We start from the raw sequence: 23726 nt of genomic DNA, 5'->3' as shown, positions 1-23726 counted from the left end.
CCATGTTTCTAAAGTTGTGAATTATAAGGCTGTGCCTTTAACATTTATTCTCATGTGCTTTAGTCATAGAGTGATTTTAAATAAACATCTTCATTTCAAAATTCAGTAAGTATGATTCTTCACCATTATCAAAGTTGTATGAAAATAACCACATATAGTATGCATAGTTTGTGTTATATGCTATCTATTTTTTAATTTCTTTTTTTCTACACGTTCTAAGATTTGCTATCTATTATGATTTGCTTACAATAGATTTCCTTGGAACCAAACTATAAATCAGATCATCAATATTTCAAATAATTCCAGATTAGCTAGCATCTATTTACCATCAAATATACACTTAAGAGTTGATTAGCTATTAAAATGTACAATGTAAAAATTTAAAACAGCATGAATTATTCTCAAAATTATATTTCTTATATAATATGACATGAAATACAAAGTTTTTTAATAATTTGTTTTGAGGACAAAGAAGTACTAAAAGATCTAGTAGTCTGTCGAAATAAAACATGTTAAATGGCATATGATTTATTTATGTGAAAAAAGCCTATTTTTAAGTAGCTGACTAAACATGAAAATGATTGAAAATATGATGTTTAATATACCATTAATGGAAATTAAATTACTGGGAGAGGAAGCTGATGGACTGTGATATTCAAGTGATTCTGAGTTCCTTTATAGACCTGTTCAATTTGAGATGTTTGACAGGGCTGCCATATTGAACAACGTCTATTCATTCTATGTGGATGGTGCCACATGAAGTTATACAGCATTGGCCTTAATTATGAGACGTCTACATAGACATCCAGGAGTTAGTTGGAATTAAGGGGCAAAACATTTCAAGAAAGATGTCAGGGTTATAACTGCAAATAGAGGAGTCATTCAAAATAAGAACTGAAGTCATGTATCTGGGTGACATTCCCCATGAAGTGATGGCAAAAAGAGTAGAAGTGCAAAGACAGAAATTTGAAGAACATCTTCATTTAGTGACTAGAGGGAGGAAAGGGGCCAATTAAAGAGACATAGGCTTGTATTTTGGAGTTCAGTTTCACCCATTTATAACAGGACTGCTTACTCCCTGTGCTACACAGCTGACTGCATAAAAACCATTCCTTTCAATCATTGCATTACTTACAGTCTCAGTCCTAAACCACTCTTCTTGACCTTCTGACATTCTATTTCCTCCCCTTTTCTGCAGCCTCTACTCTCATTGCACGCCTTTCTGTTTATGGCCTCACCTTATACCTTAGAAATAAAGTACTCAGCACTGTTTTTCTATCTTTTGCTTTGTGCTTCTCTTACCTATCTCAGTTTGAACTTTCCCTTTGATAACAATGCTTCCTGTTAATCTGGGGACGATCCCATTATAATACCTAGGACCACATGTCTGAGTACAGCCTCATGCAAGTTGCATCTCCACTAAGTTTCCCTTGGACCCATGAGTAGGATAGATAGTCTAGAATAAAACCAGTATCATGTGATGTCATTGAAAGATGACAAAGTTTCAAGGAAGACAGTCACTTGGGAAGGGGCTCCCTAATGCCTAAAAAATAAAGTTTCAAATTCTTAGCCTAGTCTTAAGGATTACGCCCCATTCAACCTTTCCAGGCTTAGTTACTCCCATTTCCCTACAAGATACTACACTTGAAACTAGACTACTTGCTCTTTACTAGGTATCCTCCACGTGCAAAGGCCTCTGTACTTTTGCTCATGCTGGCAACAAAGACAGCTGGGTGTCCTGTTAAATTTTAGTGTGAATGTGATTGATCTTGGCACAAATTCAGCAATAAGTAACAGATACTTTAGAAATAAGGGAATCTCAGGTAACAATATGAGTCAGCACCATAATACTCCTCAAGGTATTCTAAGCGATCATAAAGGGTCATTTTACTCAAGGATGATCGGGGAAAATAGAGTTAGGCTGAGATTAGATCTATTTATTGGGTCAAACAACTTCTCTATTAAAATTGGGTGGTCAGTGGCTTGTATGGTATATAAATTGTCTCATTAAAGCTGTTCCCAAAAAAAATAAAAAATAAACTAAACAAAAAAATTAAGTGGTAAATAGAACATCCAGGTTTTTCAAAGACTAGTGATTCATTAAGGAGTGGGATTCGATAATATTGTTTGGCCAGAAGATGCTGTCCCTCCAGGATCAGGTTTTCAAGAAAATCAAGAGATGACCCAGAGGCCTCCGAGTTGATGCTCGAATGTTCCCGGATGACTGGCTACTGTTAGATACTTGGCTTCCTGCTGACCTTAGCAAGGGCATCACTGACAACATCGAGATCATGCTGCAGCTCATTCATGGCACTGGTTATGCTCTTGGTGTCTTTCAGGATCTGAATACTCCGTGTATATGGATTATACTTCACTCCAAATGGACGCTTAATTGTTTTGGTAAATTCTCTATTTAAGAAAACAAATAGGAGACAATCAATTTCTAGGGAGTGAATGATGAAAACCAAACAACAGAATCTATTTCACATACTAGGCAAAAGACAAATTTCTGTTAGATATGCATGCAACCAATCTGACCTACTTCTCTACACTGCATTTGCAGAGGGCCCCTGGAATCCCACACAAGTGAGAAACCTAAAGTAGTTATAACTATTTTATAGCTATTTTCTAAAGTAGTTGTAAAACCCTGGTATTACTAGGGAAAGATCCCATACATGGCTTTATTAATCATTTATTACTGTATACATCTCTTGACTAGAATAAGGAGACCAATTACTGTAGTTTTATCAGTAGACATAAAACTGTTTCATTACAACACTTGACCACATAGTAACAGATCCCTCAGCCATGCCTTATATAACTATACCTACCCACACATGTAACCTGTGTGTTTATATAACATATAACACATACAGACCCACACATACTCACGTACCCCAAAATAGACTAGGGATGGTCCTACCTCCTGCACATGTAGATTTTTTCTGCTTAGAATGTTTCCCTCTAGGTTCCTTTCAAATGACCTAAATTCTGCCCTTTTTTCAAGCATTAAAGTTCTGCCTCCTTTATCAAACTACTGTTTGAACCTCTCATTTGGCACCCCCAAGAACGATCATGCCCAGGACTCCTAGGGATAAATATGCAGCTGAGGACAACTATACATGAGTAGCAGCTGAAATCCAACTGGTAATCCACCTGGTCTACACAGAGGGGACTCCCTTTTCTAATTGGCATGAAGTTGCCATTTATGCTAGAGAAATCCCTGCTAGTATTATTACTTGGTTTCGCGAATGGCCTAACTCCCCAACTAATGGTTTCTCTGAAAGACGAGAACTATGACTTCAACCCCTATCGATCCCCATCAACACAATGTGACCTCATGACCGCTTCCACTCAATGTTGTCTCATTGATTCTGTTTCGAAAGTCTTTTCCTTTCCTACTACTTCTGTCTTAGTTCAGGCATTTGTTTTCACCTGAAGTGTTCCAAGAATCTTCTAAAAAGTTTCTCTGCCTCCAATATCCTCCTTTCTTAACCACACACTTAGCTGATTAATAAAGCGTAGCTTTGATTACGTTGTACGTATCTCCTATATTTCTCAACATCCTGACCTTTTTTCTTGCTATCTCTCAGCCTAAAACTTAATATATCTAAATAGTATCTATCCTTCAAGTCCTTTCTCAAATAACATCAAGAGTACCCTGTTCGTCCACCTGAAATGAATTGCTCTTGAATAAAATGCAGAACAATGTTTCATCTGTATCTCTCCAAGGCTCTTGTCACTTTCCATGCTGTTATATAGTAATTTGCATATCATTTATTTTCCCTATTCAACTACTAAACTTTGTGATTTGAAGAATTGGAAAGAAACAGTTTCTCAATGTATCTGATACATATTTGCAACTATGCAAAATCCTTATACACAACATACTCTAGATACTTGTTATGAAAGGAAAATGTGTTACAGACAGAAGGCTCCTTGTGGGCTTCAAATTATCTAGCTGCTTACTTCTGTGACTTGTTACCATCATGGGGCTGATCTCTTGCTGAAGAAAATGAAGGCATGAAGAAGATATACTGTACCTCATCTTCTCCTTTGCATCTTCAAAGCTTTCAGATACAAAGTAGACATCCTGAAAAGTTGTGATTAGACATTCCTGTTTGCAGGTAATCTTGGGATCAAAGGGCTTTACTTTGGCATGTCCAGAAAGTGCATGCTAGAAGACAAAGAGTCAGTGAATCAAAGAATAATATCTATTTTCATACTGGCACACCTCTAAACATATTACTAATGCAATGGCCCCAATCTACAATTCCAAACTTATTTTCTATAGCTCTATTCAACCCACAGTGCACTTCAGCAAAAGAAATGGCTTGCTCTTCCCTGTAAATGCCCCCACAATCCTCTCCGTGGCTTTGTTCTCCTTCTCTTCTTTGTGTAAAAGTCACCCAAGGATCTTTGCTTACTTATTCCTGTATTATGTCACCTACTTTCTACCCAGCACTAGTTATTCCTGTATATGACTCATATACCCACCATCAAGTGCTCCCTGAAAGCAAGACAATACCTTGGATGGTGTTTCACACACATTGATTACTCAACAAACATGAGTTTATTTATTCATTGAATGAATAATAAATCTCAAAGAATTCCCTAGAAATTATAGAAGTTATTGCTAGTATATCAGAAATGGTGAGGAAACAGCAAGACTTTGTAAGCAAAGACTTTAAAATACTTCTTATTTAAAATATATTATATATTTACCATTTCATATATATCAGAAATACATCAAAGTATTTCATGTGTGTGTGTATTACTAATGCAATGGCCCAGCCTACAATTCCAAACTTATTTTCCACAGCGCTATTCAACCCACAGTATACTCCAGCAAAAGAAGTAGCTTGCTGTTCCCCATAGATGCCCTTATAAAATCCTGATTTATATATATGTGTGTGTATATATACATACACACATTTGGATTATATTATATAATATATAATTGGGAAATAGAGAAAAATACATTCAGGTAATGATTAGTGACACCCCCAAGTATTTTCCATAGTAAGCTCTTGTTCAAAACCAAAAACTATTTCAGGTTTTATCAATTGTATTAGGTGAATATGGTTATATACAAAGATTTGCAACTCTTACTTTGAGTTCACTGATAGAAGAAAGTAAGCCAGCACCAAAGACTCTTAGCTGTCCATCTTGTTTACACAGACCAAACTCCACAGTGAAAAAGTAGCACTGCAAAAAAAATCAATATTATTCTCACACATTGAAGAATTCAACTTAAAACAAATTACAATTCTTAGTCACTGACCCAAATACCCTAGAATAAAGTCCAAAATCCCAGTCCAGTTCACAAGTCTTTCTACAATCTGGTCTCATCCTAAACCAGTACTTCTCAAGCTTCTGTTCTGATGACTTTTACATACTATTAAAAATTAGAGGACCCCAAGGCTTTTTTTGTGCGTGTATGTGTAGATTATCACTATCTATATTAGCCATATTAAAAATTAAAACTGGGGGGAAAATGCTTGCTAATTAATTTTAAAATTTAATAAACTCATTTTATGGTAACATAAATAATGTTTTAATAAAAATAACTATATTATACAGAATAAAAAAGTAGGAAAAGTAGCATTGTTTTACAATGTTATAAATCTTTTTAATGTCTGGCCAGAGTACAGATGGAGTCTCGTGTCTGCTTCTGTATTTAACCTTTTGGGATATACTGTTTGAGTACATGAGTTATATCAGCTTCATGCAGTTATCTAGTTAGAAAAGGGTTGAATATTTTAATAGTCGTTTTGGATAGTTGTGGATATTCTTCTTTTACTCTGCATGAAGACTCAACAAGTGGGTAGAGATTTTTAAAGTTCAACTGCAATGCGGAATCTGAATTATGTCAATGAACTGCCTGTTACATTAAAATCCACTGTGTGCATTGAATGGATCTTTTATCTAGGCATGATTTTGACCTCAAGGACCCCATAAAAGAGCCTCAGGGACCCCAAGGGTCCCCAAACCACAGTTTTGGAAGCACTTTCGTATTTCACACTGCCTCCCCCATGCTTGGACACTCTGCTCCAGCTTCTCGCTGTTTCCACAGACACATCAAGCACCTCCTTGTCTTTCCTTGTGTGCCCTTATCCTGAGATGCATTTCCTTCCTTGCTCAGCACATCACTCATTTTCCATCAGCTAATCCAGATGTCCTTCTCCCAGGAAAACTTCCCCAGGTTCTCTATGCTCCCAGAGCAAGCTGAACTTTGCTGCAGGCTATCTCATTTGACATAATTGTCTCCTCAAACAGTATATAAGCTCCTTAAAGGTAGAAACCAGGCCTTACTCATCTTTGTATTTCCAGCACAGTGTCTTATACCTAGTACTCAAAAACTTTTTAGCATAATTTTAAGGAAACCTATCTTTTTTATTGGAAAATAAAAGATAGATAATATATTATTGTAATCTTGTTTTTCTCTACCTTTTTTAAAGCTCATGTCTCCTTTTGATAAACCTTAACATTTTACATCCTTCTTTAATGTTATTTGAATTAAAGATTATGAATGAAAACAAATTTTCTTTTCCTTTCTTTTCTTTTCTCTTCTCTTCTTTATCCTTTCCTCTCTTTTCTTCTTCTTTTTTTTTTTTTTTTTTTTTTTTTTTGAGACAGAATCTCACTCTGTCCGGAGTGCAGTGGCGCAATCTCGGCTCACTGCAACCTCCAAGCAAAGACAAATTTTCTAATGGTCATTCTAAATATGTACTTTTAAACTACACAGATACTCATACACCCTACCCCAGGTGAAAATGAGTGATCTATACAGTTACTTCCAGATTTATACCGTTGCCAGTTTTTGAACAGTCTCCTCTGAAGCGCCAAGAGAAGCCAAGCCAATTTCTTGGGAGAATTGGGCAAAACTAGGTTCAGCCAAAAGCGGGACATGACCTAAGAGTTCATGGCAGGTATCTCTGAAACAGAGGTACAAGTTTGTCACGCTGCAGTGCTTAGTATAAGTGCATAATCAACCATTCAATCAAATCGCAATCCAATATTTTATTCTAATGATCGGGTGATATTACTTTGGTAATGGATCACAAAGGACACTAATCAAATAAAGAAACAATTTTGGTTCAAAACCGTGGCCACTCACAGACACACATATAAGTGCATATCAGATATCTATGGACATCCACACGCCACCCCCACCTCCCAACCCTGCCACATACACACCCAAATCAGATCTCTGCTCAAATATCACCTTCTCAGCAAGGCCTTCCCTGATCACCCTTTTCAAAACAGCAACACACACACACACACACACACACACACACACACACACACACACTCCCACCCACCTACACCCTCCTCCATCCCCCTTTCTCAGCTTTATTTTTCTCCACGGGACTCATCACCACCCGATGCAACATTTGCATACATTTACTTGTTTGTTTATTATCTATATCCCCCTCTAGAATACAAGCTCTATGCAGGCAGAAATTTTTTTCTGATTTTTTTCAGTGTTACATTCCCTATGCTCAGAATAGCAGCTAGCACCTAATAGGTTGTCAATTAATAATAATAATGGCTAACACATAATAGAGCATGGAGCATGTATTTCATGCCAGGCGCCATTCTAAATGCTTCACATATGCTAATTTATTTAATCCTCACACACCAAAGGAAAAAAAAAACCATAAGGCAGATGCCATTATTATAAATAACTATTTGATGAATTCATGGCTGAAATAGAAGTACTTACGGCTCTGGGGTATAGAAGGGATCTGAACTGTGTCTCACATATTGAGTGCAGTGAAAAACTCGAAAGGCTAAACCTGATAAGAAATCTCTTGGTGATAAGTAACCAGCCACAGGACGGATGGAAAAACCTGTACGCTCTGCAAAGCAAAGGAGAAAACAAAGAAAATCTTTACCAGAATAGACCCCTGACTGCAGCATTTTAGTTCTGCTAGTGGCACCAAGTAACACTTTGATGGAGGACATGGAAACTAAAATTTATCATATGCATATTAAGGGCAACTAATTACTATTAAGCACTTGCTACGGCCAGGCAATGAGTTAGACCTTTTACATATCACATCTCCTTTCATGTTTACAACATGAGTTAAGGATGTTTCTTCTTATTGCGACAACTATGAAATGGAGGCTTAGAGACTCAATAATGCGCCCAAGTCCACACATTAGTTGATAAAGGTAGAATGACAACTCAGATCTCCTCATGCCATACAACACCTTGCTGTCTCCCTAAAGGGTTTATACTATCTCCTAGATATCTTCTTTTTGTTAAAACTCACTAACAAGATATATTCATTTAAATCAGAGCCATTTTTGAAGCTGTGCCATTTTTAGCCAGTACCATCTCTTGTAAAGTAGTCCCTTTCTTTTATCTAAACGGGATAGTGCTCTTCCATTTCCCAACAGCCAAGACTGCATGCATGCTGCAAAAGAGGCCTGCCACTAGGATTCAGTGGCTCGGGAGACCCCTGTAAGCCCTAATCTTGGCCTTCATTTCAAACCCTCACAACTCTGGTATTCCAGTTCCATCCAGCTGTGTTGTGTTTGGATGCTCCCATTCTGATGGGCAGACTGCACTGTCCAGTAAAAAGTTCCATAGTGATAGAAATGCTCCATATCTGTGTTGTCCAGTAAGGCAACTACTACCTGCATGTAGCCACTGAGCATTTGAAATGTGGTTAGTGTGACTGAGGAACCAATCTCTTGATTTAAATTTATTTTAGTTATTTAAATTTTAAAAAACCAAATGTGTCTAGTGTCTACCATATTTGATAGTGCAGGTATTCCCTTCCAACTTTTGCTTGAACTTTCTATAAGTTTTGATTTCTCTTTGATATTTGACCTTGAAGCACTTTCAGCAACACATTCTGCAGCCAGCCTAGGCTCCAGACCCTAAGAGAACAGCTTTCAATTTTGTGTGCATAACAAAACATTTCCTCCAAATCTCATGCAAATTTGATGTTACAATTTCTGTAGTGTATATTTGTCCATCTTTATAAGTCTATCAATATTATATGCATTGGTTCTCTATCATCCTTAATCACTATTTTTCAAACATTTAGTTTTTATAGAAACCAATTACATAATTTCTTCACTTGTAGAAACTGTATTGCTCTTTCCTGTATATTTCTTCTAGTTTTGTGTATAGTTGTTGAATACTGTTTAGGAGTTAAATAGATATGTAGATTTTTAAAGTCTACGTAAGAAACTCAAAGACAGCAATTTCAGACCATGATGGAAATAAACTAAACTCTTTTCAGTCACAGCATAACTTCTTTGTTTTCTCCACTATGGTAATCTGCTGAGATTATCTACTGAGATAAAAGGGAAAATTTATACTTCTTAAATGCTGTAAACCCTTGGAGATAGATCACTGCCCCTTTTACTTCCTATACTAGCTAGAAAAACAGTAAAGAGGCCTGGACCAAACAAATACAAAGAACTAAAAGGAACAAAATTGTCCTTACCCTTTGTTTATGTCTCTATTAGCACCATCTTTTTTCTTGCTAAAATTATAAAATCTTAATGTGGAAAAGGTCTTTAACCTTCCCCAAGATGTTTGAATCTCTTCTACCAAATCCCTGGCAAATGGGTGTGGAGCTTTTGCACAAACACCCCCACGGATGAGGAACTAACCATCTCATAAGCCTGTTCTATTTTCAAATCACTCTTTAACAAGATATTCTCTATTCTGGGCCAAAAGCTTGAAGTTTCTATCCAACAGTCCTTTACTTTAGAGTTGCACAGTGATCCCTCTGTTATAAAGATCCTTCCAACTATTTAAATAAAGCTATAACAGCCCCTAAATCTCTAGGTTAAACACCCTAAGAATTCTTCAAATTTTGCTTTGTGATACAATTTCAAATCTCCTTATAATCCTGCTCACCTTCCTCTACCTTGGCTGCAGGTTATGATTATCCTTCAATGCGGTGCCCAATCCTGGATCTAATACACCAGGACAGAGTATGGGAAAATTCTGACCTCCCATATCACTACGCTTTATTCCTCTATTAAAAATGCTGTCATTGTCGGGCGCAGTGGCTCACGCCTGTTATTCCAGCACTTTGGGAGGCTGAGGTGGGTGGATCACTTGAGGTCAGAAGTTCAAGACCAGCCTGGCCAACATGGCGAAACCCCATCCCTACTGAAAATACAAAAATTAGCTGGGTGTGATGGCAGGTGCCTGTAGTCCCAGCACTTTGGGAGGCCATGGCAGAAGAATCATTTGAACCCAGGAGGCAGAGGCTGCAGTGAGCCAAGATGGCATCACTGTACTCCAGCCTGGGCAACAGAAAGAGAGACTCTGTCTCAAAAAAAAAAAAAAAAAAGTGCTGTCATGATCAAAACAGAGTTCAGCAACCCCCTTACAAAAAATTAATTAGCTTATTACCTTTTAAAAAATTTGAAACATCTTCCAATTGTGGGATATTATCCTCCCGATATCCACAATATTTAGAAAGCAAAGGCAAGTTTTTGAGATACTCTCTGCAAGCATGGGTTGGGTAGAGTTTGTTGAGCTCTTGGAATACGGTTCCCCAGGTCTTAATCTCCTCTTCAGTGAATTCAACCTTCGGAATGGGGTCTCCACTAATGAGATAAAGGGAAGAAGTTGTTTTGAATTAGCATTTAATAAATAATGGCACTTATTTCACTTTCTACTTACCAAATGAACACAATTTATTCTATTCACTTATTTTATTATCTCAAAGTTGGCTACATTTTTAAAAATATACTTACTGTTTATAGTTCATAGCCAAGTCTGCAAAATACTTTCGACGTTTACGGTAGACATTGTCTTTGAAGCCCTGATAATTAAAGATATGTTTTTAAATATCCATACTAAAAGAACTTGACAAATGATATTCGGGAAACATTTCATTATTGCTAGAGCTATTACATTAAAGGGCTACATAATTGCTACTATAAGCAAACATTATTTAGAGATTTATGATCATTTTTATTTTAAAGTCAATGTTACATGACAGCTTTATACTCCAGTAGCTACAAAGATAAAAGATATAATGGATACAAAGATAGTGTAGTGGCTACAAAGATAAAACAGTTTAAAGAATAAGGAAACCACCATCCCAGTTAAATACATGGCTCTTTTCCAAGGGTGAGGGTTTTCTTCCTTAATCATTTGACTATATCTTCAGTTATATTTACCATAATAGTAATTAATAATAAAAAGTAATTAATATTTGAAATAGTGACTTAACTGAATCTAGTCTTAGATTTTATCACAAAATGCGAATATATTTGCCATTTGCAGAAACAACGATGATTTAAACAGCAGACAAAATAGTAACATTAGAATTTATACTCATGAAAAAAAATTTTTTTAGACAAAATGGCTGAGTGTGGTGGCTCACACCTGTAATCTCAACACTTTGGGAGACCTACGGGGGAGAATCACTTGAGCCCAGGAGTTTGAGACCAGCCTGGGCAACAAAGCAAGACCCTGTCTGTACAAAAAAAAATTAAATAACAGTTGTAACTAGCCAGGTGTGGTGGTGCATGCCTGTTGTCCCAGCTCCTTGGGAAGCTGAGGCAGGAGGATGGCTCAGCCCAGGAATTCTAGGCTGCAGCAAGATATGGTGGTGCCACTGCACCCCAGCCTGGGAAACAGAGGGAGACTCTATCTTAAAAAAAAAAAAAAAAAAAGACAAAATAAGAAATCAAAAATCAAAGCCCAGGAGAAAATAGCCAAAAATGCAAACAATGGGAAAGAAGGGGACACCTGAAAAGAGAGAATGAGACTCATCTCTTTAACACAGATCTATGAGGGAGCACAGATTTACTATGATTTGTGCTAAAATCTGGAAAAACAAATATGAACAAAGCAGTCTGGGGCTTAAAGGAGTTTACATGAACCTGTTACTGTAAAATGATACAATAAGTGTCTCATCATATTGCACAGATATGTACAGAACGGCACACACACTTTAAAACGATTGTGTGGTTCAGGGAAGGAGTCCCAGTGATTACTTTCAAGCTAAGACATAAAAGAGGAGGGGAAATAGCACAGTGATTAAAACAAACAAACAAACAAACCCAGCATGTTGTGCCTAAGAAAATACAAGCAACCCCTTGTTGCTCAAACTTGGAGAGTAAGGCGGAGCATGTTGAAACTAGTTGGGGTCTGCAAATTAAAGGTCCATTAAGGAGCTTGGAGTTTAGCCTTGGGTATTGGGAACCCACTGGTGTTTTTTGAATAACAACTTTATTGAGGTATAATTCACATACCATAAAATAACCATTCAGTGGTTTTTAGATATCCACAGAGTTAAACAACCATCTCCACCATCTAATTTCAGAAAGATTTTGTCCCCCAACAAAAACACCATGCTCTCCACCCCAACCCTCCCCAGTTCCCGGCAACCAGTAATCCACTGTCTGTTTCTATGTATTTTTCTGTTCTGGACATTTCATATAAACGGAATCATACAATATGGGACCTTTTGTGACTAGCTTCTTTCATTTACCATAATGTTTTCAAGGTTCATCTACGTTGCAGCACATACCAGTGTTCCATCTCTTTTTACGGTCAATGATATTTGCTTATATAAATATACCATACTTCATCTATTTATCAGTTAATGGACATTTGGGTTGTTTCCACTTTTTTGCTATTATGAATAATGCTGCTACAATCATTTGTGTATATGTTTTTGTATGGACATATATTTTCAATTCTTTTAAGTATGTACCTAGGAGCCATTGGTGATTTTTAAGAGAGAAGATGAATAATAGTCATATTGAGGTCTTAGATCATTCTAATGAGGATAACGAGGAGGTGTTTGAAGATGACAAGGCTAGAGGAAGGAAGACCAGTTAAGGGATGTGGTAGTAGGGATGAATAAGGAACACATTTAAGAAATACCTAGGAGGTAAAAATCAGCAGGACTTGGTAGATCAGTAAAACTGATGTACTCACCTTTCCATAAAGATGCCCCAGATTTTCTTGCCTCTGAACCTTTGCTCATACTGTTCCCTCCTGAATTGCTCTTCCTTTCCATCTCTTATCTGCTGAAATCTTTTAAGGCCCAGTTGAAATGTTGCCTTTCTCCAATCTCTTCATCTAGAAGTGTTTGCTCTCTTATGTACATTTTGAGGCAATTTTTTCATGAAGAAAATTTTCACCTAGTGTGCTTTTTATATTTTATCTTGTGTGTGTTTGTTTATATATGTGTGCTTTAGCTTTTTAACTAGACTACATGCTCCCTTCTGGCAAGTACTGCAATTAATTGCAATAGTTACTCAATAAGATTATAGAATAATTGGACGCATCATCTGGTGGCTGTCTAAGGTAGTATACAAAGGTCACATTCACACAGCTAACACGTGAGAGAAGCTACATTAAAGCCTTGGTCTGTTCAACTTCACAATCGCACTCTCTTCTCTCTTCCCCTCCCAGAAATGCTCTAGATTTACTAATTCTCCAACTCTTGCCTGTACTATACAGTTTTCTCAGGAAACAACTTCCTAGTTCATCAACTGCCTAATAAACCAATCATGCTGGGCAGTGTGGGTGGCAAGTCTTTCTCTGGCCCGCTTTTACTTATCTCCCTGTCCAATAACCCATGCCCATTGAAATAAAAACTGCAGACGCTATCTTCATTTTAGTATAACCTTTTGAATAGCTCTTAATAATAGGAATGCTGGGCATGGGACAGATATTTTGGAACAAATGAAACTCTACGTTTTTCAGGCAGTTAGTCTCAATTCCACCAATATAGAGGTCTATTAACACTTGTTGAAATCTTGATTAAAACAATATCTCATTTAGTCTAGAAAAAACACTTTCTCTAAAAACGTTGCCCTTAATTTTTAGTTTGCTTTAAATTGTTTTTATAAATATATTTATTAAAAATACAGGCCGGGCGCGGTGGCTCACGCCTGTAATCCCAGCATTTTGGGAGGCCGAGACGGGCAGATCACAAGGTCAGGAGATCGAGGCCATCCTGGCTAACACGGTGAAATCCCGTCTCTACTAAAAATACAAAAAATTAGCCGGGTGCGGGTGGCGGGAGCCTGTAGTCCCAGCTACACGGGAGGCTGAGGCAGGAGAATAGCGTGAACCCGGGAGGTGGAGCTTGCAGTGAGCCAAGATTGCGCCACTGCACTCCAGCCTGGGAGACAGCAAGACTCCATCTCAAAAAAAAAAAAAAAAAATACTTACAGGGTGCTAGCTTCTGCCTGTTATGGGAGACTGAGGCAGGTGGAACACCCTAGGTCAGGAGTTTGAGACCAGCCTGGCCAACATGATGAAACCCCGTCTCTACTAAAAATACAAAAATTAGCTGGGTGTGGTGGTGGGCACCTGTAATCCCAGTACTTGGGAGGCTGAGGCAGGAGAATCACTCGAACCCGAGAGGCAGAGGTTGCAGTAAGCCTAGATCGTGCCGCTGCACTCCAGCCTGGGCAACAGAGCAAGACTTGGTCTTAAAAAAAAAAAAGAAAATACTTACAGGATGGTCTGCATCTAGTTCAGATCCATACATCAGAACTCTGTTGGCACAACGGTCCAGGTCAGAAATCTTCTTTGGAAACCAAGGAACAGTTTCCATACCTGAAAATTAAAAAAAAATAAAAAAATAAACACTAAAAGTTGAAGAGACAATCTTAAGACAATAAAGAAGAGAAAATTAAATTCAGTTGGATGAGAGTTTTAATTTAAGGTTGTACATCAAGGCAAGATTTGTACGAGTTAAGTAAATTGCCCTATTTCTAAAAAGTAAAATTTATTCAAAATTTCTGAACTTTAATTTTTTTTTGAGTCTTCAGGTTGATGTTCTAAGTTTTGGAGAAATACTGTACTTTAGAAACAGACTAAAAGTTTTAAAAATGCTTAAGCTACATAATTAGTTATTCTACAAAACCAGAAAAAAGATGCACAACTTTATTTACAGACCAAGGTACAAACTTAATAAAAACTTCATTTATTTTTGCCAGTGGAAAAGCTCTTAGAAATCATTTGTCTTTGCCACCTTGATCTTCTCACCATTCCTCAGACACACAAGCCCTCATAAGACCGTGGAGTTTTATAAATGCTACTCTTCTGTCTGGAGTAGCTATTCCACTCCCATTGCCTCCCCCACCCTGCCCTTCTGTTTTCCTGAGACTATCCTTCATATCCTTCAAGACCCAAATCTAATGAGATCTTCTCATTCCGCAAAGCCTTCCCTGACCCTGTAGACAGAGCTAATTATCTGTTCCCTGGGTTCCTGTGACTTTATGTCTCTCTCTAAAGGCTTTTACTATGTTTTATTATAATGTACCTATTTATATGTCTGTCTTACATGAAAAGACTGGAAACAACTGTAGGGTGGAGACTATATCTTTTGCATCCCTTTTTCTTAGTAGAAATATCTGTCACAAGGCTGGTGTATCAACTGAACTATTTAGTCATCTATACACCTCTGCATTTTACAGATGAGGTAACCAAATTCCAGAGAGGTAATTTACCCTAGGTAATGCACTCCTCTTGGAAGACAGAGGACTAGAACTCAGCTCTTCTTGCCCCAGCATATTGCTCTTTCTAACATACCCAGGAGTGATATTCAAGGGATTTAACAACAAATACAACAGGAGCAGTAATCACTCAAAATAGACATCAGCAGAGTCCTAGGCTTCTGCTCTCCAAGGTGTTAACCCTTTAGTTGTTAATGATGGGTGTGGGATTTCCTGGTGGGGGGGCGGTATCTGGAGCAACAGAGGCTTCAGGCATGGTGAAGAGCCCTCAAGGGACTTGGGGAAGCAGCTCTCTGCCAGCCAGAAGTGGAGATATATCAGTATTTTAATAATTATATAGCTGTAGGAACGCATAGCAGATGAATAGCAGTCCTGATTACACCTTAAATATTGTGAATCTGAAGAGATTATTTTAGATTGAGTACGATACAGAAAATGTACCTAAATTATCCATTTGTCTTTTGCCTTGAGTGAACTTCAAGGATTTTTTCACCAGTAGAGATCTTAACCTTTATCTTTGCTACCTGAGTATCTGAAACTTTAGAAGGCTTTATTGCTTTCTCATCTGCTTTTGGAAGGAATGCTGTACATCAGTTGTTCCTGACCTTTTTGGCACCAGGAAGTGGCTTTGTGGAAGACAATTTTTCCAAGAATGGGGAGGCGGGAGATGGTTTCATCAGGCATTGGATTCTCGTAAGAAACACACAACCTAGATTCCCTCGCACACGCAGTTCACAACAGGGTTCACGCTCCTAGACAGAGCTCAGGCGGTAAGGCTCGCCGGACCTGCTGCCCACTGCAGCTATGCAGCCTGGTTCCTAACAGGCCATGGACGAGTCCCCTGCTATACATATTGTGTGTCACTTCATAGTTGTCAGCAACTGTCAACATTTGCAACAAATTTAAATATTCATTTACTATCTGCTAGATGCCAAGTCTTATGAGACTTACTAAGTGCTCAGGGATTGTGAATTAGAGGTTTTTCAAATCAAGAAATGTTGATGCTTTGGAATGAGAGATAATCAATCCCTGACTATGCCAAATTGTGTTGTCTTTCTTCTTTCTTTCTTTCTTTCTTTCTTTCTTTCTGCCTGCCTTCCTGCCTTCTTTCTTTCTTTCCTTTCTTTTTTTTTTTTTTTCCACAGGATCTTGCTCTGTCACCCAAACTGGAGTGCAGTGGCATGATCTCAGCTCGGCTCTACAGCCTCAACCTCCTGGGCTCAGGTGATCCTCCCACCTCAGCCTCCAGAGTAGCTGGAACCATAGGTGCATGCCACCACACCTGGCTAATTTTTGTATTTTTTGCAGAGACTGGGTCTCTCCATGTTGCCCAGGCTGGTCTTGAACTCCTGGACTCAAGAGAGTCTGCCTTGGCTTCCCAAAGTGCAGGGATTACAGCCATGAGCCAGCACACCCAGCTGTTTCTTATACTCAAGATTTTCTTTTTCATTTATCTTACACTAGATCAAATGTTGCTTTATAATTTTTCTTTGATATCTTGAGCAACTATATTTTGTGTTCCCTTCACTACCAGACTATAAGCAATTTGGAGAGATTGTGTTTTATTATTTTCATGTTTTCAAGATAAATATAAGATTGAACACACATTAGGTGTTTCATCTTCTAAGTAGTATTTTCACCTTTCGAACTTACCATCTTCCTTCACAGTAAAATTATCTGGTGGATTCACAGAGAGAACATTGGTATGAGACTTTAGCAGATGAAAAATATCATTCAATTGTTCTCTGTTGATGTCACAGTCAACAAAAATCTCAAATTCTGAGTTTCTTCTTTTTGATTTTCGGGACTCGATATGTAACAGATTCACATGCTTCTCCTGTGTAAAGCACAGGGTAAAGATTTCATGTAACTGCCTCAAATGTTAATAGTCTTTGAGCAGGCTACTTTCATTACCACTAAAAATCAGATTCAGACTTCTCACAACAGCCAAAGGGGAAAAGGCTGTTTTTAGTGCTGCCAACAACAAAATAATTCCTTCTTAAAAATTATGTACCGGTCAGAAAAGTTTTCAAAATTCATCCCACCCTCCGGAAACCAATAAAATAACACACACTAGAGGTCCTTCAGATTGTCAGAATTAATCAGAATTCAAATTAAAATACTATTAAGTTTCCTGGCTAAGAGGAATCTTTTGAAAATTCTCATAAATAAAAGCTAGTTTTCAAAAAGTGATACCAATGTTAGTCCTGGGGAAAGAAGAGTTTCCCTTTCAAAAATTCATTTAATAAAATTAGATGAACAGCTTGAGCACAGAGTATTTAATACCTCAAATCTCTTAAGCTACAGTCTTAGTAACAGCTGAACCAGTTCTCCTCTTCTGACCTCTTCCAAGTCAGCCTAAGATAGGGGTGCTGTGTGTAGAAGTGTGGGAGGAGGGTATGTTCTCTTTCCAATTTGGGTAGCTGAGGAAGAGTGCTGGGGACATGATAATGAAACATGAGAACCAATCACCCAGTAGTTTTTTCATCTAAAAAAACGAGAAAGTTAGAGCAGATAATCTCCAATACTAACTAGTGCATCCTAAAATAACTTAATGAACACCCATGCAACTAGGTGAGAGCTGCGAAGAATATAAAGGAAAGACATAAAGGTATTTACATTCTAGTTGGCTAACACATGGAAGATTAAGAAAATAAAGTAAAGAGTGTTCAGATGCAGATGCTCGGCAAAGGGAAAAGCATTACGACTTAAGAGAGAGTAGAAAGTTTCATGGAGCAGGCGGGAACTTAAATGAATCTTAAAGAATAGATAGGTCAGGCGTGGTGGCTCACACCTGTAATTCCAACACTTTGGGAGGCCAAGGTGGAAAAATCACTTAAGCCCAGGACTTCAAGACCAGCCTGGACCATGTAGCAAGACCCCGTCTCTACAAAAAAATAATAAATTAGCCAGGTGTAGTGGTGCACACCATAAGTCCCAGCTACTTGGGATACTGAGGTGGGAGGGTCACTCAAGCCCAGGAGGTTAACGCTACAGTGAGCCGTGATTGTGCCACTGCACTCTAGCCTGGGTGACAGAGTGAGACCCTTTCTAAAAAAAAAAAAAAATATTCAGGGAACGTGAGCTAACAAGAAAGAGGAGTGAGTGATAGAGGATATTAGGAAATTAGAATAGGCAGGGTTTATCTGGGAACATAGAATTTATCACAGAATCAATAGAAGTCAGTTACAAAACATACTGGGATTGATCAGGTATAGAGAAGAGTTTCATTTCATCTATTTCTTATACATTTTTACATTAATAATGCATTTGTAAATATTTTCTAAATGATGACTTGAATAAATATAAAGCCAAACTATGTTTTTGGAGGAAAAAAAAAAGATACAAAAATGTCAATTATTCCTAAATTTAAATCTCAATGGAATTTGGTGAGGAAATGTAATTAAATAATTTCAAAATTCGTCTGGAAGAAAAACACAGTCTGGAAAATTCAGATAAAGTAGAAGTAGTACGTGAAACATTCCCTATCCGTCATTTCAATTACAGAAACAGAGGCGTAGAGAGGTTAAGCAGTTTGGCCAGAAGCACCCAGGAGACAAGTGTCAGAGCCAGAATTCAAATCTAGGCTGTCCAGGTCCACAGTCGATGCGCTTAAACACTATGCTCTAATCCTCTTGCACAAGAAAGGAAGAGTCACAAAGGTGGATACTATGGCTCTTCTTCAAACAATATTTACATAATCTTAATAATAAAAACATTAAAGATTGACAGAGCCAAAAACTGGGACACAAACGCATTGGGAAGACGAGTGGAAAGCAAGTTGAAGAGGCCATCGGAAGGGGAGTTGTGTCAAGAAACCTAAATTTTTGCTTCATTGTTGAAAATCAATAGATAATTACATATAATTTTAGAAATCAAGAAGTAGAAGCAGAATAAGCATATAATTTATAAGTGTGGAAGTAAATATTAGAAAAACAGTCTAAAGAGTTGAAGATGGTTGCCTCCACAAGGTGGGGGATAAGTAAAATGGATGGAGACACACCCAGAGAACACCACGTAGCAGTTAGAAGAATGAATGAGATGTTCACACAACAGCGTGCACAGGTCTTAAGAACACAGTGCTGGATGGGAAAAAGAATCTTTATAGCACAATATGATTATATAAATTACGAATATATGCACACACAAAAACTACATATTCTAAAGTGCAGATAAAAATAATTCAATGTACATATCAAACATATGAGAGCAGTTCTCTATCAGAAGAGAGAAATGGAGATAGAATTGAAGAACGAAATAAAACAGGAAGAGGTTGCACAAATCAACAATGATAGTGTACACGTGATTTAATGAGTGTGATTAACTCAAGCTTCTGCACATAAGGTTGCAAAAAAATTAAATGGAGCTTAGGAATGAAGAGAGATGGAGCAAAAGACTGCTTTTATAAAAATATGTTTTATGGTATGGGTTGAATTGTTCTTAAGCTATGCACAATTTTTTTTGATTAAAAATTAAATTTAAAAAGTTGATGGAAGAAGACACACAAGTATTTTATTTAAAGACTCAAAGGTAATCAATAGAATAGCTAAAAGTAATAATACAATTATCAGATTTGGAAGGACTGGGAGAGGGAACAAGGGAGGTGGTATCAGTATCATTGTTCATAATAGAAAGTAAATGAATATAGTGTGAAGTTGATAACTCGAAAAGACATATAAGCGCAATGTTCAGATTTCATAAACTCACCACCAAAAAAGCTAAAGGCTGGAAATAGTTAAAAGAGGTTGCCTCTAGGGAGTGGGACTGAGAATATGGTATGTATTAGGTAAGAAAACGGATGCATTTCATTACAAGCTCTTCTAGACTATCTATATTTCAGATTTTTAATTCTTTGAAATATTCTTTGCAAACAGCTATATAATAGTATGTCATATGATTATTAACATAGCTAACATCTATTGATCACTTACTTTGTACTGTACCATCCTAAGCACTTTAGAGATATTAACTGTACTAATGCTCACAATGACCCTATGATGTACGTAGAGTTCTCATTTTACGGACATAAATCCTGAAGTGTGGAGAGATTAATCAATTTGCCCATGATCACCCAGGTAATAAGTGACAGAGCAAGGATTTGAATTCAGGTGGTCTGTCTCTGGAGACCAGAGCTTAACCACAGTGGTGTTCCACTAGCACAATTCCACATCCCCCTATAATAGGACAAGTGGATTATTTATAATTTTTAGTTCCTATAAACAATACATCTTTGTGTGTCCCTGAGCTCTTAAACTCAGTTAGGTCCCCCAAGTTCAACGCTGTCACAATATCTGGTACTTCTGTTTCGTGTCACTTTACACATAGTAATTATTCACTTATAGCAGTTGTTTGTTTAGTGTTGCCTTCCCCACTAGATTGTATACTCTGTGAGAACAGGCACTGTGTTTACTTCGTCCAGCTCCACATCCTTAGTGTCTGGTGTGGTACCTGACACATAGTAAGGACTCAATAAATATTCATGTTCTGCTTGACTGATCCATATTTTTAAGACAGATTTACGAAATTAGAATTATGGGTCAAAAGTATGAACATTTTAAGGCTCATAATACGTATTACCAGATAGTTTCCCTACATGGCACACAAATTTACCCTCGTGCCAAAGGTGCATTGGAGGGTAATGCACCTCCAATGCAATGAAGCTCTGACAGTAGGGGACAGTGTCACTATAGAATCTTTGCTACATGAAAATAATATCATTAAATATACTATGACTATATCATTAAATCTCAAGTATATAATTAAAAATGTCTGATTAAATATCAATAAAATTTTAATACTTTATTAAAACTAAAATTTGCTTCTCTAAAATCTATGAAGTGAATTTTTTCTCCCCCATTTCCCAAAGTAGCTATTTGTATCTCTTCTTCTGTAAATTGTTTGTATCCCTTGTTAGAATTCAGCACTATTTTAGAAATGCAAGTTCTTAACAAATGTTTGTACTCCACCTCCAAAGAATTTGCAATAATTTGTATATATTTATATATGTATATTATATAAAAATATAGAATTTATATATATAACATACATAAATATAGAGAGAGAGAGAAAAAAAAATCTCACTCTGATACCCAGGCTAGAGTGTAGTGGTGTGATCATAGCTCACTCACTGTAACCTTGGACTCCTGGACTCAAGCAATTCTCCCACCCCAGCCTCCCAGGTAGCTGGAGCTACAGGTGTCCACCACCTCACCCAGCTAAATTTGTTTTTGTTTTTTTTTAAGAGATGGGGTCTTGCTATGTTGCTCTGTATTTTAAATACAGTTTTAGAGATTCATTTCTAGAAGAATTTTGTGCAAAAATATGGAAAATGCTTACCTGAAATATTTTCAGGGCTTTTATAAGTCCTCCAACTTCATTCTTTAAGGAAAAAATGAGACTTGCTCTTCCCCTTTCTAAGGAATGGTCTTTGTTCTCCTTATTGTCTTCAATCATGATGAATTTGGAGTAATTCTCTAAAACTAAAGTATGAAAACAAAGACAAAGGGCTAAAAAAGAAGGTGCACAATGCAGACAATATTTGATAACTAAGGCCTAATTTACTTCTAGAAGCTTCAGTTTCTTAACCTTTTATAGAACCTAGATATGCAGATAAGCTTTGCAAGAATCTAGTGAGACCAAAATAAGATGAAACTTCGCCTGACACCTGCCTAGAACAGAATAGGCACACAATACATGTTAGTAGTTCCCTTTCGTGTTTTTCTAAACCAATCCCTCTTTTAGGGCATGACTCAAGCCTGCTGGCTTCTTGTAGTCTTTCCAACTATTGTAGCCTGAACTAGTCAAGAAGGCCTACTTCCTCCCCGCCCTGTCCACAATCTTAGCACTTCATTATACCAGGTCTCAAATGGTTTCCCCAAATGTTTTATTTGAACATATCTCACCTTCTGACAAGGCAGCAAGCTCCTCCAGAGTGGGGACAAGGCTTTCTATTTATTTTGCAAACTAAAGGCCTGGCCAGCTCTAGACATATGTGCATTAGATGGATAACTGCTAGCCAGGAGAATTCTAGCTCTGCTTCTCAGAAGATGAACCAGATATCTACTTTGGTATCTTCTCAACCACTTATTTACACTGCAAAACAGTGTAAGGAAATATGTGGAATGTGAAGTCAGATATATCTAATTACTGGCCTCATGTTTATCAGTGTATGACCTCGGGCATGCTACTTAACCTTTCTAATATAAAACTAAGTTACCAAACAGCTACCGGAACTCGTAACATACAAAATTCCCACTCGTTTTAAAACACCATAATGTGGCGTGCTATTCTGAGATTTTCCTCATGGAACAAACTAGGATATTTCAGGTACCAAGAACAGTTAGAGACACATAATTCAAAATTTAACCAACATTTATTAATTCATTGGGTTCAAGTTCCCAAAACTACGAAGATTTTTAAATTATGCCAAATTAGTCCCTAGAATTAAAACAATTTCTACTTCAAATGCTATAAAACTAAATAGCCAGTTAAACTGAATAATTATGTGGATTTTTCTGTGATTCAAACAATTACTAATGGTAAAATGAATAAAATTTCAACCCAAGCACATTCACATGTGTGAAGCACTACAGTCAAAGTTAGGGCAGTAAAAATTTTAAAACAAGACAATTTGCCTCCAAAGAATTCACACACTTGTTTATGGGGAAGGAGAAAATGGAAGACAGACTTCTCAATAAGTACAAAGAAGCAGAAGAGAAGGGACACTGAGATCCCAGCCATGATACCCAAGGAGTACACTCAACCACCCCTTACCTTCCCATCTCCCCACCTCCCCACCCCTTTGATCAGTATCCCATGTGCTTCTAAAGATGACTGAATACAGCTTCTAGCCCATCCATGAGTCTCTGCTGAGAAAGGATTTATGTATGAGAAGCAAAAGATCTTATGAGATTTTCCACTTCAAAGAAAGTGACTATTTCTCAAGGTAAACTTAAGTATAAACAGAAAATACCAAATTGGTGACTCTGGGGCTAAAAATTCAGGGATGGTCTCAGATAAGCATTCTCAAAATGCTTTTAGGGATATGAAAACCTTCAGAAATGCTTGTTACCCATTCAATTATCACTCAAAGATTGACTTTTCTTATCAAACACAGAGTATGGGTGACATTGTCCTATAGTGTGCAAATGTAAACAATAAGAGAGATGCAAAATAATATAACAAATTGCTAGTAATAAATCTTTCTGCAAATCCATCTAGGCAAGTTATAATCTTTATGGGTATCAATC

At 37.3% G+C, this 23726-nt stretch overlaps 1 protein-coding gene across 1 annotated transcript; it reads right to left on the bottom strand.

Annotated features, from left to right (window-relative positions):
• Nucleotides 1–2234: 2234 nt before the first annotated feature.
• Nucleotides 2235–21930, bottom strand: TPH1 (tryptophan hydroxylase 1). The gene is made up of 10 exons (XM_023230834.3): nt 21814–21930; nt 17131–17314; nt 14475–14575; nt 10741–10808; nt 10394–10590; nt 7730–7865; nt 6812–6938; nt 5113–5208; nt 4044–4177; nt 2235–2409 (listed from the first exon to the last, which is right to left on the bottom strand). Exons 1-10 carry the CDS (start codon nt 21928–21930, stop codon nt 2235–2237), a joined length of 1335 nt encoding a protein of 444 aa, XP_023086602.1.
• Nucleotides 21931–23726: the final 1796 nt, after the last annotated feature.

The sequence above is a fragment of the Piliocolobus tephrosceles genome, chromosome 13 (genome assembly GCF_002776525.5).
Source record: "Piliocolobus tephrosceles isolate RC106 chromosome 13, ASM277652v3, whole genome shotgun sequence".
Lineage (NCBI taxonomy): Eukaryota > Metazoa > Chordata > Mammalia > Primates > Cercopithecidae > Piliocolobus > Piliocolobus tephrosceles.
This window is presented reverse-complemented; position numbering and strand designations above follow the sequence as displayed.